Raw genomic sequence first — 18060 nt, 5'->3', positions numbered from 1 at the left:
TGAAAAATTACATAAACCAGTGTGATTTAGTGGCAAGGAGATATTGTACACATATAATACCACTATTCTTTATGAAAGCTTATTAGCATTCTTTATGAAAGTATACTGGCAAACTAAATTAGCTTAGTAATAACTTTAGTATTCAAGAAACACTACACTATTCAACTCAATTATATTTTATACATCTTCCTTTTACCACCTGTGCTGAAGCATCTCCCCAAGATAGTTCTAGTTGCTTTATTCCCTCTTCACATTTGGACCTTGTCTAGGCAACATCTGTATAGGACTTCATTTAAATGAGATATTGTTAGTGATAGATCTGTCATTACCTTCTAAGTTCAGGACTGTGATATTTTCTAATCCTGACACAAATAATCTGACAATCTTTCAATGAGAACATCCTTAAATATATGTAAATTCACCTCTGCTTTTATAAAAACTATGTGCATGTATGTGTGTGCTTATGATTATAGATACAGTTTTATAGTATATGGACAAGAACCTTGATAATATAGCACATTATCCTTTAAACTGTAAAGAGTAAACAAAACTGTACCTTCACTATTTTATCTTTAATACATTTTGTTTGATATTATTACTATATTTGCTAAGTGGACACAGAATAACTCATATCCATGCAGCATTCCAGCTTATGAACTGTTCTAACACTTCTCTTGGGATTTCACAACAACCCTGTAAGGCAGGCAGATCTTACGTCTGCATTTATTTTCAAATGAAAGTCAAACAAGAAAGGGAACATTATATGGAAATATAATGTATATCACAACATCCTCAAAACAATTTGTGATAAGGGGAAGTGGGGTGAGGCTTCACAGTCATATAACTTTCCCATCTTATTCTTCTTTGGCTCTAATAAAACATGAAAAGACTTAAGTGGGAAGGAGCAGGGAGGCACACAAGGGAGTGTAGGAGGAGAAAGAGGAAGTTACCTTTTTGCTTCTAATTCATTTATAATTTACTGCACTTTGTTCAAAGAATGTGGTTGTAGAATATTTATTCTTTAAACTTTGGGGGACTTGCTTTGTGAACTAGTATGTGAGTAATTTTTTTTTTTAAATAAACAATCCATGTATCCTTGCAAAGAAAAGGTAGAAAATCCTGTACCTGGAGACCAGTCTAAAACAGATAAGCTTCCTGCTGTGTTTCTGTGCTGTTGAGTAGACTTTTCTCACCTCCCATTTTACTAAAGTAGAAGCTGTTCAAGGGTCCTACCTATACTTGGGAGACTCAATGCCATCGTCAAAGCCTGTGTCTAACCTCCTGCAAGCCTTCACTTAAGACTCCTGAAGAGTTCTCTTTCTTTTTTCTGAGCTCAGCTACCCATTTAAAAGGATGTTTGCTCTGTTTTAGTGTATTTTAATAGAAAATTTTGAGAATATCAAATTATTATCATCAAGTCAACAAAATAAGTGTTTACATGGATAAAAGAAATAGTTTAATAAATGACGACACTACAGATACTGAGTATATAAAAACATCTAGGCTTTAGAAGAAAAATAATAAAATTTGGTTTGGGATTTATTAAATGAATAAAAATTAAAGTACTCAAAAAAAGATCACATGAACATGAACTGCATTTCTTCACTGGTAAGCAGAGCTGTGCTTATTTTTTGTTCTTAAAAAAACATAGCATCTAAGATATAACTATTGGACTCTACTCATATGGAGCAAAATAGAATGATGGAAATCAAGGCTCAAAGAAGAAACTAGTCCAAAGGACTAACAGCCCACATGAACCATAGCCTCTTGTAACCTGAGACCAGAAGAACTAGATGGTGCCTGGCTACGACTATGGATCGTTCCGGCTAGGGACACAATAGAAGGCCCTCGGTAAAATGGGAGAAAAATGTAGAACAAAACTAAAATTCCTGAAAAAGGCCACACCTACTGGACCGATAGAGACTAGAGAAACCCCCAAGACTATCACCACAAATACCCTTGGAACTTGAAATTGAGGTTATTTCTGCAGGTCATCTTTCAGCCAAATAATAGACTGGCTTATAAAATAAACAATATCACCTATCAGTAATATGTTCCCTTAAACAATTAACTATATGAGACCAGAGAGTAAACATCTACCCAAAAGCTAAGATGTGAAGGCAAGGAGGGGAAGGGAAGCTAGATCAATGGAAACAGGACAAACAGAATGAAATAATGAGAATGCTGACACATCATAAAAATTGCAACCAATGGCATAGAACAATGTGTATAAAAATTATTAAAGGGGAATCTAATTTGCTGTGTAAACTTTCACCTAAAACATAATATTATTTTTACAAAATCCTTTATTCATTTATTTCTCTGTATCATACATATTATAGAAATTTATTTTCTTAATATCATACATAATTTCTTTTTTCTTTATCTTAATTCACAGAAGTGTATCAAAGGGAATTCATTGCTTACCAATTTGTTTTCTGTACTGATCAACAGGAAGCTTTACAGCAGAGGCATCTTTTCTACCCATCTTTGATTTCCAAAATGCCTGCTGAAAAGGAAGAAAATAATTATAATGAAATCCTAAAAAATTAAACACTATCTATGGACTTCAGAAGTAATTTATTCTATGAAATTTATTTGTACAGAAATGGCTAAAAATGCCTTTGAGATATCCCATGTAAAAAAGAACACAAAATTCTTTCAAATAAATTATCAAGGATACAATTGCTGGTAACTAAATTTCCACATAAATTGTTCTTAGTAACATTCATCTTATCAAGTATTATCAATACTCAATTAAACCACACTGCTAGAGAGTATTGTCCATAAATGTGAAAATCATGTAGTATTTCTTCAGATGGATTGAGGCTATAGGAATGCTCTTGGCAGTATGTTTTTTTTTTTTTTTTTTTTTTCCAGTTATCTACTATGCCGTACAAAAAAAAAAAGGGATGTTAAAATTTGACTCTCAGGTAATACGAAGTTTGTTTTAAAAAGCATGACATAGGTAATCAAAGTGGGTGAATGTGAGTTCTAGATCTGCCCCTCTTAATGTTAACAGTAGAAACTACTTCCATTTACTAAGATGCTAAGTGCTATGCTCACTGCATTATACGCACTGTTTGATTTAATCTGAAACATATCTTTCAAATTCTTTTTTCCCTTTTTTAAAGTTATTTATTTTGTAAATAGTTTTTACATAAACTGCTCACCCAAACCCATAGTCTCCTTTTCTTCCTGGCACCGAGTTAGACTATCTTTCCCAGCCCCAATTCCAACAGGTAGTTGAGTTCTTGTCCACAGAATGTAAACTGAAGTTATACGCGTCACCTCAGGCTGCAGCATAAAAACCTCCAATGCATGATACTGCATTCTTTTCCCCCCTCTGATGGGCTAGAATGAAGATGGTCTCCAAAGGAACCCTGAGGGTATATCAGAGGCATGGTCCCTGATGACAAGGTGCAGGAGGGTACTTTCGCTAACTTGTTTACCATCCTATCACTCTTCTGCGAGGAAGGAATAAAATTCTATTGTGATTGAGTCCTTATATATTGGAAGGGTCTATTTATTACAGATGTAAGTGTTAGCCAAAGTAATACAGACATTGGTGCCTAGAAGTTGTTCCTTGTGGCTCCTAATAAGGTACTACAAGATAAAGATAAGCTCAGGCAAGAATCGACCAGCAAAAATATAAGAGAATAGAGGATAATTTGGGGACTCAAGGTTGGAAACGCTAACTTCTTCTAAAAGTTAAATAGTAGGAAAAAAACTGAAAAACGCATGAGGGACAAAGGCCCATTAAGATTTCACAGTTAAAAAAAAGAGATAAAGGGCAGATTGGGGGCATTCTGTCTCACTATTGTTTCAAATCACCTCAAGGTAGTCGTCATTAGGTAGAAAGAAGCAAAAATTCATAAGCAAAGAAAGAAAGCTGGCTTGAAAACTATATCTAGGAAAGAACACGCAGTGTAATTATTGGCACATGGAAATGACTAGAAAGAAATGAAGTAAGTTATTGAATTTTGAGGGAAATGTATTGCCAAGGAAACCAGAAACTTTGTCTAAAAAAAGTGTGCGCAATGAAAAACAATCCTTGGGCCTCTAAACTGAAACCAGCAGATGCAGACCCCAAGGAAGGCAAGCTTTATAATTTGTAATGCGCACTTCATACATGACCATGAAGGAAGAACTGTCCAGAGGGCAGAGCCATGGAGAACAGTGTACAAGCGAGTTCCTCCAGAAAGAGCATATTTAGGGTCTAAAGAAGAAACTTCTACTGTCAGCACAATTGACTTCAGTGCTCTCATGCCCAAAAGGTTTTCATCATCGCTATGGACCAATGCTTGGTAAAGTACAGGGTCTGCGGAAAAGAGGAAAACCCTCAACGAGATGGATTGACACAGTGGCTGCAATGGGCTCAAGCATAACGATTGTGAGAATGGCGCAGGACCAGGCAGTGTTTCGTTCTGTGGTACGTTCTTCCTTCTCTGAATGGGAGTGATTATTGCAGATATCCTGTCTCTGTTTCACCATTATTTATTGGGGTTTAGTGGGGCTGGGGAAGAGCAGATAAATTTCATAACGTGAAAACCTCGAAGAACCGCAGCCCAACGTGACAAAGATGACTGTGTGTCAGACTGAGATCCTTGATTTTCAGCTGCATGCAGTAACTGGGGAGCTTCAGCATCTCCCCATCAGGTAGACAGGAAAAAGGATGTTCATGGCTAGTTCATGGTCATAAATGTGGACCATAACAGAAACTTTTGCCTGCTCACTAAAATACATGTCCTCCTTTTTTTTTTCCTGGACACACCTGACTACATTTTCCAGTCTTCTTTGGAGTTTCAGTCAATGGAATGTGAATAAATTAGTGGTTGCTACTTCTAGAACTGACCCATAAAAACTTGCCATGTGTACTCATTCATCTGGCTGGAAGGGAAATGACCCCTAGAGTGGCTTTGGAAATAATGTGCTGAAAATAGCAGAGTCTACAGAAGTCTGAGTCCTGAATGAATTCAAGAAGAAGAGCTATCCAACCAACCTGTTTTCCTATTTCATACTACCATGAAAATAAGAAATCTGTAGACTTTAAGCCACTACACATTTTTGCAACTATTTATTCCAGTATTTGGTATCACCTTAACTAATAAAAACATGTATAGATGCATCCATATAACCTAATGCAATTATCAGACTGTAATTTTCCTCATAAGGATAATTAAGGGCCTTAAATGCCAAATACACTTGATATCTGTTCAGACCAAACTGTACTGTTTATCTGTATATATGGCCACATAGATAGATCAATGTTAACAGATGATCTCACCTAATAGAGTAAAAGTCACTCCAAAATTAAAATTTTTTACTTATGTGAAAGAAAAATTTCAGTTCAGATATAAACCTATTTTTCTCATCATGATAATCTTCAGATTTAATAATGTTATAGTAATATCTGAGAATGTACAAAATAAACAGGAAGTCATATAAATTAAGTCTTTACTTCTCATAAACCATGTAGTTATTATATCTAAGATAACACATCCTTAAAATTTTAGAAATGAAACCAATTTTCATATTGAATTCCCATAGTCTCATTTGTTACAATTCAAAACATTAAAAATAATTGTCAAGGGAAGCACCATAAAAATGCCAACAGACATATTATAATTTATTCACATAGCAATTTACATTTGCATAGTGTTTTGCATTTATTAATCGTGAAGAAGAGTCAAGTTATTTTAATCTTGATTTTATGGGGCTAAGAAAGATATCACTACGTTTTAGCAAAGAAGTTAGTTTAAATAAATAAACACACAAGATATTCTTCCCTCTTTGGTTTTGTTCTTTGACTTTTTGGAATATGCTTAAATTTTTAAAAAGCAAATTACTAAGGTTATCTGCCAAAATGGTCTCTCACTATGTTTCCCACAATTCCTTCCTGGTCATTTAAACTAATATCACAAAAGAGATAACACTTTAGAGGCCAGTAGTTCATTTATCTATTCATTCTTTATAGCACGTAAAAAAGATAGCCATAAATAACATCTTTTCACCAAGGCAAAATGAGTTAAAACTATATTAAAATATACTTTAAATAAACTATTATAGCTATAAAGGCTAAAGGATCTAAGTTTTTATGAGGGCCTATCATGGATTGAATTGTGTAGCCCAAAAATGCATGCTGACTTGGCTAGGCCATGAGTCCCAGTATTCTGTGATGGTTCACCATTCTGTCATCTGATGTAATTTTCCTAAGTGTTGTAAATCCTAGCTCTATGATCTTAATGAGGCAGGATCAGAAGCAGTTATGTTAGTGAGGCAGGACTCAACCTACAAAACAGGTTGTCTTAAGTCAATCTCTTTTGAGATATAAAAGAGAGAAACCACCAAAAAAAGCAGTGCCAGAAGCAGAACACATCCTTTAGACCTGGGGTTTCTTTGTGGAGAAGCTCCTAGACCAAGGAAAGATTGATGACAAGGACTTTCCTCCAGAGCCGACAGAGAGAGAAAGCCTTTCCCTGAAGCTGGTGTCCTGAATTTAGACTTCTAGCCTACTAGACTTTCAGAGAATAAACTTTTATTCGTTAAAGCCATCCACTTGGTATTTCTGTTACAACAGCACTAGATAACTAAAACAGGGCCTAAACTCTATGAACAGACACATTTTATATATATAATAACCTATGGATATACTAACTTTAAAAGAATTTCAACGAATAAGCTACATTAAAGAGGAACGGGTTTTAAGTATTTGTTCCTAAATATTTAGCGAATGTTGATAAAGTTGCAAAAATTTAAGCTTTATTCTTTCTTTAAAATTATTATATTCTATTCCTTAAGCAAAATAACATTTTACCAAATGATGAAACAAAAAAATGCCTATAGAACACACATACACAAGTGATTTACACTTTACTAGCTGCAACAAACGTAAGAAGGTAGAAAATACTTTTACTAAAAAACACACTGAGGCTATTTTAAATGATCTAAAGAAATACACTCATTTGGTATGATGCACACTGTCAATGCTTCAGACATCTAGAACCTTCTAAAATGTTCTGACTTCTCTTTGTTCTTCAAAGCCTTGCAGTAATCATCATTCATTTCTATTGCTTTGATGGTTAGATAGCAAACTCCCAAGAAATCCAGGGAGACATTAGCACGTACAGCCGTAATTTCTAATAAGACAGTTATTTGCATATAAGATCAGCCACAATTTAAAACGTGTTGTGAAAGATGCAGAAAGGGAATAACAGATTTATATTAGCATGTACAATACCAAGATTGTTTTCACAATTTAGTTCCTCGGAGACTCTGTCCCATCACCTTCTTTTATAAAGAATGTTGCATTCCCTGAAGTACTAACTTGTTCTGAGATACAGCTAAAATATGGATGAATAAGATTATATTTATTATTTACATATTTTTCCATAGTAATAATTTCAGATTAAATTATCATAAAGTTTTTAACATTCTGAAAACTTGATAGCACATACTTGAGGAAAAAATGCTAATTTTATTTAAAACCTAAATTGTGTATTAAAAAAATGAATAGTTAAATTTTTATTTAATTAAAACTTTATACAATTTAGGATTTTTAAGATTAAAGATAGTGTTTTTGTTTTTAGTATGTGTTCTTAACCTGAATTTTGCACAGCAATTTTGTCACACTTATTCTAAGCATATTATGTGACCTTTAAAAACAAGTGAAAATAGTGTTATATCCAATTACACTTCAACCAAGTTCTTTTATTGCTCATTTATACCTTTTTTTAATGAAATCCAGAAAGAACAAGTAAAGAAATAAGAAACCTGAAGTCTTCACATATGTCTCTGCTTCCCGAAAAAGCATTATATCCAGACTGTGACATTTAAATACATATCAAAACACAGGTTATTAAAAAAATTCAACCCATGACCACAGTAAAAATAATCATCATAGTTCTTGAGGCTAAAAAGAAAGATTGAGAGAAAACTCTTACTTAGGTATGAAGTTATAGTAATACTACATCCCACCCATATATATGATAGCACTTCTCATACTTTAATTGCAGCTACATTACTCAGGAGAAAGTAAGTAACTTAAGAAAGGGGGATGAGTCTCATTCGCCCTGGTGACATAATGGTTAAGAACTCGGCTGCTAATCAAAAGGTCAGTAATTCAAATCCACCAGCCGCTCCTTGGGATCCCTATGGGGCAGTTCTACTCTGTCGTATAGAGTACTTGTTCTTCACTGATTCATATTTCTGTTCAAAGTGAAGAATCTTTTAAATACACTATGGATTAATGTATTGTCCATAGTAAAACCTCCACTATAGCTCCTCTTATGTAGCCTATCTCCAGCTTGTCTTGTTGTATTTCTCTTAAGGTGTAGTAGCTGTTTGAAGGTTTAGGGATGGCATTAGCTCTACAAATTTATGCATATATTAACCTAACAATCTATTTTGAAAAGAGTATTATTAGTTGGATTGCTGTTGTTGTTAGGTCCCATCGAGTTGGTTCCGACTTAATCCAGAGAGTGGACAAAATCCAGGTTCATTGCCAGTCAGGATTTTCCAAAACATAGTACATAGGTATGGAATTCTGGAGCTCAGCACACTGGCAATTATCAATCAAACACCTTGTGAAGATGAAGGAAACAGCCATTAACAATAGAGCAAAGATGATCAACCAATAAAGCTGTTGCACTGGAAGACCACAATTGCCAGAAATTAAAAAAATAAAGCATAAATGAAAAAGTGTAGACCTAAAAGATGTCTGGTTAGGATGAATCAAAACTGAGAAGTAATCACGAAAATACAAATTCATACTAGATGCTAGGAACATAATAGTGAACAAAAAAGATGCTTGTTCCTGATTTTATGGTACAATCATTCTTTTCAGAGTAATGTTTTAAAAATCAAAAGTTGTTCATTCCGTTTCCAGAATTAAGTCACTCAAATGACTCCCCATTTCTTAGATAAAGCAAAAATCCTTAGTATAAAGAATAAGTAATGATCTGAGATCATTTGTTTACCGAGTCATGTTCCTGTGCACTATAAAATTCTGCTTTAGTTTCATGATTTTTACAAGCTTATTCACATCTTCATGCATTTACCCATGCTTTTCAATTCACTTCAAACGTCCTTTCCACAATTCCCTGCTTGTGGAACCTGTATTTTAATATTGCACACAAGGGTCAGCTTCACTGAGCAATCATTCTGACCTTCAGAGAATCAGCAGATAAGGGAGGGTCCGAGTCAGTAAGAGAGAGGAGGGGGCTACAGAAGGTGCACTTTTAATAAGCACCAATTCCCTCCCTTAGGAGAGAGGATGGCGAGACTTCATCTCACATACGTTGGATGTGTTATCAGAAAGGACCAGTCTCTTGAGGAGGAGGACATCAGGCCTGGTAAAGTAGAGGTCAGCAAAGAAGAGGAAAACTCTCAACAGGATGGACTGATACAATGGCTGCAACAACGGGCTCAAACACAGCAACAATTTCGAGGATGGCAAGGACCAGGCAGCGTTTCATTCTGTTGTATATAGGATTGCTATGAGTTGAAACCGAGTCAAGGGTACTTAACAACAATAAAAACAACAGCTCCTTCCCAGGATTTTCAAATTCAGGTGGTTGAGGGCCCAAACGTGACAAAATATTGGATTAGACATATTGTAATATCGTTAACAGAAACAGGTAATATATATGCAGAAGCAGATATGGGTTAGGTGATATGGGTGAAGGAATAATGTTATAAATCCACATTTATGTTTATAATGTTAGATCTGCATTTTAGACTATAATTGTTACCATCTTATAAAAATGTTTGTAACTGCTATAATAAAACAATGCACTTGTTTTTCCAAAAACCTAATAGAATTAGTTGATCCAAACATAATTGTATCACAAATCTCCAGGCCCCCAACAGAAAAAAACCACAAATATTTTACTTACTTTTATTTTAACGTCTCTTTAATGCACAGATGGTTGTGGCATCTGGACACATGACAAACTTGAAAACAACACATTAAATTTATACTGCCCAGAATAGACAAAAAGCTGCCTTGCATGCACCATCAACAACACTCATCATTGGAGGAGGGGACTGGGTCCCACTGAATTACTTTTTTTTTTTAATTCTGAACTTTGCACAATTATCAGGGGATAGGCACATCACATCTGAAGGCCACATGAGAGAGAAAATTTCTACAAAGTAACCATTTTCTTAAGCTGTGAATTTGTGATGATTCACCAGGGTTAAAATTAAGCAAAATGGGAAATACACTTCAGTTAATTTCTTTTACTACATGTGCAAAAGGAGATAGGAGGTTAGCTAAGCTGGGACTGGCCTATAACTTTTAGTAGTGAACAAAAAAATTATTACGATGGCAAATTACACTATTCTCTAAATAAAGGTTATTTGATATGTAAACTGTCACTTTCAAAAGGTTTTATTTTAGTTACAGTAATATGGCACCAAATAAATAAAACTGAAGACCCTGTTTTTATTATGATAAGGTGTTGAAACAAGAAGAGACACATTTTCAGCCGCATAAAAAGAGCAAAGGCATCTACTATTCTGGCACGAAACCAAAACGCAGGCAGCTTGTACCACTGCACGCTACGAGCTTAATGAGTCAAGAGGAATGTGAAGAAGCAAGGGTATGCCTGGCTTCGGGGCTTCTGACGGTGAGAAGGAGCTGCTTCATTTCTACTTTGACTGTTAACTGACACACCTTCAGGCTTTGTTTTGCCTGATGAGACAAGTAATCGAAAATAAGGTTATAGATCTAAAGGTCACAACCTTGATTTTTCAATACTTAGAATCCCTTTAAACTGGGTTATTTTAAGGGAATTATATGTAATATGAAATTGTTTCAATTATCATATCAATAAAAAAAACCTTATCCACTCAACTGGTATGAAAAACAGGTGGCCAAAGAATGAAGGAAAACAAACTCTAGACATAGACATCTCAGATGGCATCTATTCTTCTCTGTAATTCCTAAGTAAACAGACATAATTCTACTGTATCATAAATCCTCAATATGAAATCCTTTTCCTTGGTTCTGAAGGAATATCAGAAAATTCTTATGATTCAGAAAGTTTTTAATAAATTACTCTCAAAAGAAAGATTTACTAGGAAAAATACTTTTTTTCATGTTTAGCCCAAATGCTAAATGCATTTGACTGGGAACTTCTAAATAAGTTCAATATAGATGAAATATTCTGATATATTCTAAATCTATCAGTCCCTATTTATATTTAAGTTTGACTTATTCAAGCAAAGTTAAAATTTTTATTTTTCTTAATGTATGTATTTTAATTAAAATAAACATAAACCAACTCCCCAAAATACGGTAGTTTTAAGACAATATATTAATAAGTGTGGGCAGTCTACTGAAAAACGTTTCTGAGTATCTACATGTGTCTTGCCAGTCTCTAAGAGAGGACTTGAATATACCACATTTCCCACATTATCATCCCATAAAGCCTCTGTTTCATGGCACAGAGGTTGGGAAATGGAGGCCTAGGTTATTGGAAAGGTGATTTAAAAGAATTATAAGAGAAGGGGATAAGCAGTTGGTTAATGAAAAAAAGGTATCAAGAACTGGCTAACAGACATGATTATCAATCAGTTCCCAGCTTCAGATATGAAAGAAATATTCTGTCAATGCAGTTCTATAGGACGGCGATCATATAGTTCGCTAACCAAACCAGGACACTTTTGAGAGTGAAAGGGGAAACTATTGCACCAGGGCAACAAGTGTCAACCAGGACTATCCCCAGGCCAAATGAGATATACTCTTGCCTCAACTATAAAGTACACAGGGACAATTCATAACACACTGTAGCTCAACTATATTATTCATTCAAGTCTTCTTCTGGGATACTTATGATTCAGGAAATAGATCAATATTTTAGATGATACATACCTGCTACAAACTGACAAAAACATATCAGAGAATATCACAAGAGGAGGTTGAGCTACAGGGCATACTGCCTTACTTATGGAATCTCTCTGTTGCATACTGCAACAGAAGTGCTCCTTCATGACACTCCAAGCTATTGGTTTTCAAGGTAAGGCTTTCTTGATTCTCCTACATCTTAAAATCTTCTTTATCTCCTTCATAAGCTCACAAGCATTCTTCTCTCTGCCTGTTAAACTCTGGTGTTCCCATAGTTCATCCACTCCATATACAGTCTCCTTGGGTGCCTCATTCCCTCAAAGGTTTAACTATGGAATATATCCCAAGGACTTAGATCCTCAGACCTCCCTCTTCAAACACACATTCAGCATCATTCCAACTGAGCATATCCAATCTGAATTTCTCATTTCTTCTATTGACTGGCTTGTTTTCCCCCTCATTTATTTTTTAACTTTTTTTTTTTTAATTCTGAAATCATTTCTAACAGAAGAGCTGCGAGAAAAACACAAACAGCATTTTTTTTGAGCCATTTGAAAGTAAGTTGCCAACATTATGCTATATATAACCACAATTCAACAATCAAAATTAAGAAATTAACATTGATATCCTCCCTAACATCTAATTCACAGATTGTCCTTATAATGCCCTTTGTAGCAAAATAATTCAATTTAGAATCATATTTTACATTTAGTTGCTGTGTTTCTTTAGTCTTCCTCAAACTGGAACAGTTCTTCAGTCTTTCTACAACTTTCATCATCTTAACACTATTGAAGATTCCAAACCAGACCCACTGCCGTAGAGTTGATTCTGATTCATAGTGACCCTACAGGCCATTTATTTTGTATAATGTCCCTCAATTGGGATTTGTCTGGTATTTCCACATTATTAGATTCAGGTTATGCTATTTTGATAGGAATATCATAAACACAATGCTGTGTTCTTACCATTACATGGGGTCATGTCGTAAATAATTTTGATTTGTTTCTACTGGTGATATTAACTTCGATCACTCAATTAAGGTGGTATCTGGCTGATTTCTCCACTGTGAATTTACTCTTTTATCCATTGTAATTAATAAATATTTTATGGGGAGCTACTTTGAGACTATGTAAGTATCCTAATTCTGCATCAAATCTGCAACTGCCAGTTTTAGCATCTACTGATGTTTCTTGGCTGAATTAATTATACTCTGATGGTTGCCAAATGATGATTTTAAATTTCACAACTTCTTCTATATTTATTAGTTGGTATTATACTGTTTAGAAGACCACTGGTGGCTTAAAGCACTCGGCTGCTCACTGAAAGGTCATTTGTTCTAATCCACCAGCTGCTCAGCTGAGAAAGTTGTGGCAGTCTGCTTCCGTAAAGTTTTACAGCCTCAGAAGCCCTATGCAGCAGTTCTACTCCATCCTACAGGGTCACTATGAGTTAAAACAAACTTGATGGCAATGCGTTTGGTTTTTGGTTTATTATACCGTATGGAAGAAAGGCCTAATGATCTACTTCCAAAAATCATCCAGTGGATCAGAGCGGTTTAATCCACAAGCAATCATGCGGATGGTACAGAACTGAGCAGTACTTTGTTCAGGTGTGCTTAGGGTCATCATAAGTCAGGGGCCAACAATGGTAGCTAACAACAATGACAAGATGCTACTGCATGGAAATGCATTTTCTTCTTCCAATTTATCTATTCATTTATATGCATTTATAGTAGTATATAATAATAGATTATTGTTCTAGTCAGTGGGTTAGAATTCATTTGTATCATTTGTTTATTTGGATGCTCAAATTGTCCTGGATTTGGCTAGTGCAAGGTCTTTCAAATTGGCTTCTGTGTCCTTTTGACATATTACTATTAATTTTTTAGCATCTCCTATTTTCTGATTCAATAAGATTTTAAAGGCTCATCTTGTACTGTTCCTGTCTTGAAATGTGCCAGATTCCTTTTAGTGAGGAATGGTACTTAGAAACCAAGATCTGGGGATAAAGTATATTCATAGCAATTGGAGTGACACTATTCCCAGGTCTTCTCAGTGGATTAAGCTAGAGAATATATGTATTGGTGTAAACTCAATACTTCCAATATCCAACTCAACACCACATAATTCACTCTAGTTTTGCCTTTTCCATTTTATATTTATACCTACCTTCTCTGATTGTATAAAACTTGTCTGACATTGTTATAAATGTAAATTTGTCACAACTTATTCTTTTGAATAGTAAAAAAAATGAAAGCCACTAATGATTTACAAGATATATATTAACATCACCACAAAGGCACTAAGTAGAATATATGCTAAAGAAGTAAAACAACAACAACAAAAATACCAATGTAACATATTAACTAGAAATGTTAGAAAAGACTATAGCCAAAGTCTCAAAAATGGCAAATGAAGAGTTAAAAGATAAATTGATTGTTTCTCATAAAATAGCACATAAAACAACGGATCTAAAAGGAATTCCAGGTATTGTTCATTATAATCATTCTTCACATTAGAAAGCAGGCTTACATACCTAATAGTAGAACCAGAGCTAAATCTCTAGTTCTACTATTTTTAATACACTACATAATGCTTGGAAACCCTGCTGGCATAGCGGTTAAGTAACCAAAAGGTCAGCAGTTCAAATTACCAGGCGCATAGGCCCTAGGTGGCGCAAACAGTTTGCACTCGATTGCGAACCTAGCAGCTTGAACCCCCCTAGCAGATAGGTCTGGCGATCTGCTTTCATTAAAAGATTAAAGCCAAGAAAACCCTACGGAGCAGTTGTACTCTGTAACCCGTGGGGTCACCATGGGTCAGAATCAACTTGATAGCAACTATCAACAACAACAATGCTTGGTTGCCCTGTGTGTATGTGTGTGTGTGTGTGTGTATCTCTGTGCGTGCAGATGTGTATGTCTGTGTGTGCTCAGGAGGAGGAGGTTTATAAACAGGGGACTGTCATGCCCAGACATGACCAACTACAGAGGAAGGAGAAAGAATTCTCTATTAGAAGTATGGATTATTTCCTATAATGCTCCAAGATATTTACCATCTTGACTTACTGTCTCCTTTGCCAGAATTGGGTCATAAGTCCTTTCCTCCCCCACTCTATAGCAAGGAAAATGAGACTGCTCTTAAATCACCTAAGTCTACTCTTGAAGTTGGCCATGGGGTCTATTTACCCTAGGCATATGACTGCCTGAAAGAGGGGCAGATAACTGAATAAAATCAGGGTTCTTTGAAAATAAGGGGAAAGTGTTCTAGACAGGAAATTCTAGATTGCAACAATGTCACTGCAATGTGTAGCGCCATACAATGTATGTATACATACAAGTATTTGTACATTAGAAAACATAGATTAGAAATATCAAATTACTAATGCTCAAGAAATATATTGTGAAATTATGCATATACATGTTGATTCATCACTTAACCTAAGGTCAAAAACAATGATTCTCACGCTTCTTCCAACTGTAAAATACACAGATAACTTATGACTCATTGAATTTTCTATCTGTTCTAATGGTAAGCATTCCTTATGCTAATGGTTAGTTATCTCAATGTGTATTTTCTATTTCAGGTCATTAGGATTCCAAATTCAAGAAAACATCCTGGGAAAAGTACTTTAAGACCATCCAGAGAAAGCAGAAAATAACAGATTTCTTTTTCTCTCTCTCTTTGGCTAACAACTTCCTGAAAGTTGTTAAGTGCTATAGATTTCACTTTAACTTACAGCAACCTTATGTATAAGAGAACAAAATGTTGCCCAGTTCTGCACTATTGTCTCAACCACTGTTAGGTTTGAGCTCACTGCTGCAGCAACCATATCAGTCCAACTTCAGGAATGGTGAACTGAAAAAGGAAGTTTTAGTTTGGCACATGAACAGTTTCTGAGAGACATTCAATGTTTGTTCTGTAATAAAATACAAGCGTAGAAGGAAAACACATCAGGCCAGAAGACATAAAACCTTAGGTCTAGCCATGTCTTTCCAATAAAAGACTGGACAACCTTGACAAAGTCATGGAATTTCCCTACTAATATGATTTTCTAAATTCTCTTCACCTTTAAAACCTAATGTTCATGAGCATGTATATCAGGCTAAGAATAACTATTATCATGCCTAAAAAGACATCCTTGTATATTAAAATAGGCCCAATAATAATACTACATGATTTAAACATAATTTTTGAAACAAATTAATGTTCACTGAGATAAGCATAATCTAAGTACCTAAGGGTAAACAAACAGCTCAAAGCAACCATCAGGATGCCCTTTATGGTTATTTTGTTTCTAGTAGTTTCATAAATCTGTGTGACTTACTAAAAAATAGCTTTACTAGTAAATAGATGTCAATGTATAAAAACAACTAGTATACATCCAGTTTTCATAGAAGTTGCATTAAATGCATTCATTATGTTAAAGTCCCATGTGATTTTATTATTACCATTTTGTTAACACAAGAATTTTCTCAGATTGGTAGTTTCCAAAGAGATTGTGTTATTAAAACTTATATTTACAAACTATGACAAAAATTACATATTTATAAAACCATCAAATTATCCTATTAGAGAAATACAATAAAATATACTAAATTTAAAAATTGAGAAAACAGTGTGAGAAAAAAGGTTAATGGGAAGAAGCACTGGGGGATTAACTAATATAACTCTACTGAGTAGAAACAAATAAACAAAATAGAAACAAAAATACAATGCTAATTAAAAAAAAAAAAAAACTTTGTGGTGAAGTCAGTTTCATCTCATAGCGACCTTATAAGACAGAGTAGAAATGCCCCATATATTTTCCATGGAGTGCCTGGTAGATTTGAACTGCCAACCTTTTGGTTAGCAGCTATAACTCTTAACCACTACACCACCAGTGTTTCCAAAAGCCAAACCAGTAGCAGTCTAGTCAATTTCAACTCATAGCAACCCTATAGGACAGAGTAGAACTGCCCTGTGGGGTTTCCAAGGAGCAGCTAGTAGATTCAAACTGCTGACCTTTTGGTTAGCAGCTGGTGAGCGGCCAAACTCTTAAACACTGTGCCACCAGCGCTCCATACAGTACTAATAAGCATGTTTAAATGTTCCTCTACCAATGGATGATAGAGAAAAGGCTTATCCCAGATGGAACCCAAAATACCAAAGAGAAAATCAGGAATTTTACTTTGTGTCAGGTTTTCTATCTCCCATCTCCTATTCCATAATTCCTACTCTACTAAACGTGCCATGCCTCTCATATGGTCTTTCACTTAAAAAAAGATGTCCAGGTATTGCTTGATAGCTATTCTTTTTCAAAGCATGAAGTTTTGCAAAAAAAGAAATAAAGAAAAGCTAACCAATGAAAATATGGAAAATATAGATCCTAAATTAACAGTCCAAAAGCAATAAAACACTTCAATTTCCATCAATTATGGGGACTACAAAGATTAAAACACTTCATCTGGAAAATAAAGTATAAATCAACATGCAACAACCACAAAACCAAGAATAGTGAAATAAAAGATTTTTGCACAGTTTCATACCTTTTGCAGAAGACCTTGTTTTGTTGCATGGTGAGTGTACCAAGTAATAGAATGTAGAGGGGTTCACTAATTCAGTTTCGTGTCAGTTTGTTTCTTAATTTTGACACTCATTTAAATTTTCAGTAACCCCAAATCAGGCAAATACCCATGCAAGAAAAGAATGGCATTTGTGCAATGAACTATTACACTAGGAGAAAATGCATACCTTATAGAAAGATACAGATAGCTAGTGTACCAAAAAAGACCTCCAATATTCTTGGCTTAATACTGCTGTGAATGTCATCATAAGGAATAAAAGGAGATATGGAATAGAATGAACTCACAAAATTTACAAAAGATATTCATGTTCAGTGTAATTAAAGGCAGATAATAATTATTTTGTAAATTGAAGACTGAAGTTTAAAAGGTTTATTCTGAAAATAGCAAGAAATCTCCCTGGAGATCATTATATTGTTTGCTAATATTAATAGTTGGTTTCATAGATTTAAGCAAATGCTGGTCTTCATGATGTTAAAGTAAATGGCAAAACTATGGGCGATGAAAGAGAAGTAATAGAACATTCAGAATCAAAGTTTTAGTTTCAATTATTTAAGAGGAAAAATGTACAAGTTTGACATAAACATTATTTGCATAGTGTTTCATACTCAGAAAGGTGATCCTTACATAAATATTCGGGTTTGCT

At 34.7% G+C, this 18060-nt stretch overlaps 1 protein-coding gene across 2 annotated transcripts in view; it reads right to left on the bottom strand.

Annotated features, from left to right (window-relative positions):
• The window catches only part of TRIQK (triple QxxK/R motif containing), a 74038-nt gene that overhangs the window by 36723 nt on the left and 19255 nt on the right, over positions 1-18060 (bottom strand). Inside the window, exon 3 of one of the 2 annotated variants that reach the window (XM_049854004.1) lies at positions 2428-2509. In XM_049854004.1, coding sequence (XP_049709961.1) covers positions 2428-2488 — 61 coding nt within the window. In that variant the 5' untranslated portion in view covers positions 2489-2509. The remainder of the gene's footprint in view (positions 1-2427; positions 2510-18060) is intronic. The other variant, XM_049854003.1, reaches the window with a different exon arrangement.

The sequence above is a fragment of the Elephas maximus genome, chromosome 15 (genome assembly GCF_024166365.1).
Source record: "Elephas maximus indicus isolate mEleMax1 chromosome 15, mEleMax1 primary haplotype, whole genome shotgun sequence".
Classification (NCBI taxonomy): domain Eukaryota; kingdom Metazoa; phylum Chordata; class Mammalia; order Proboscidea; family Elephantidae; genus Elephas; species Elephas maximus.
This window is presented reverse-complemented; position numbering and strand designations above follow the sequence as displayed.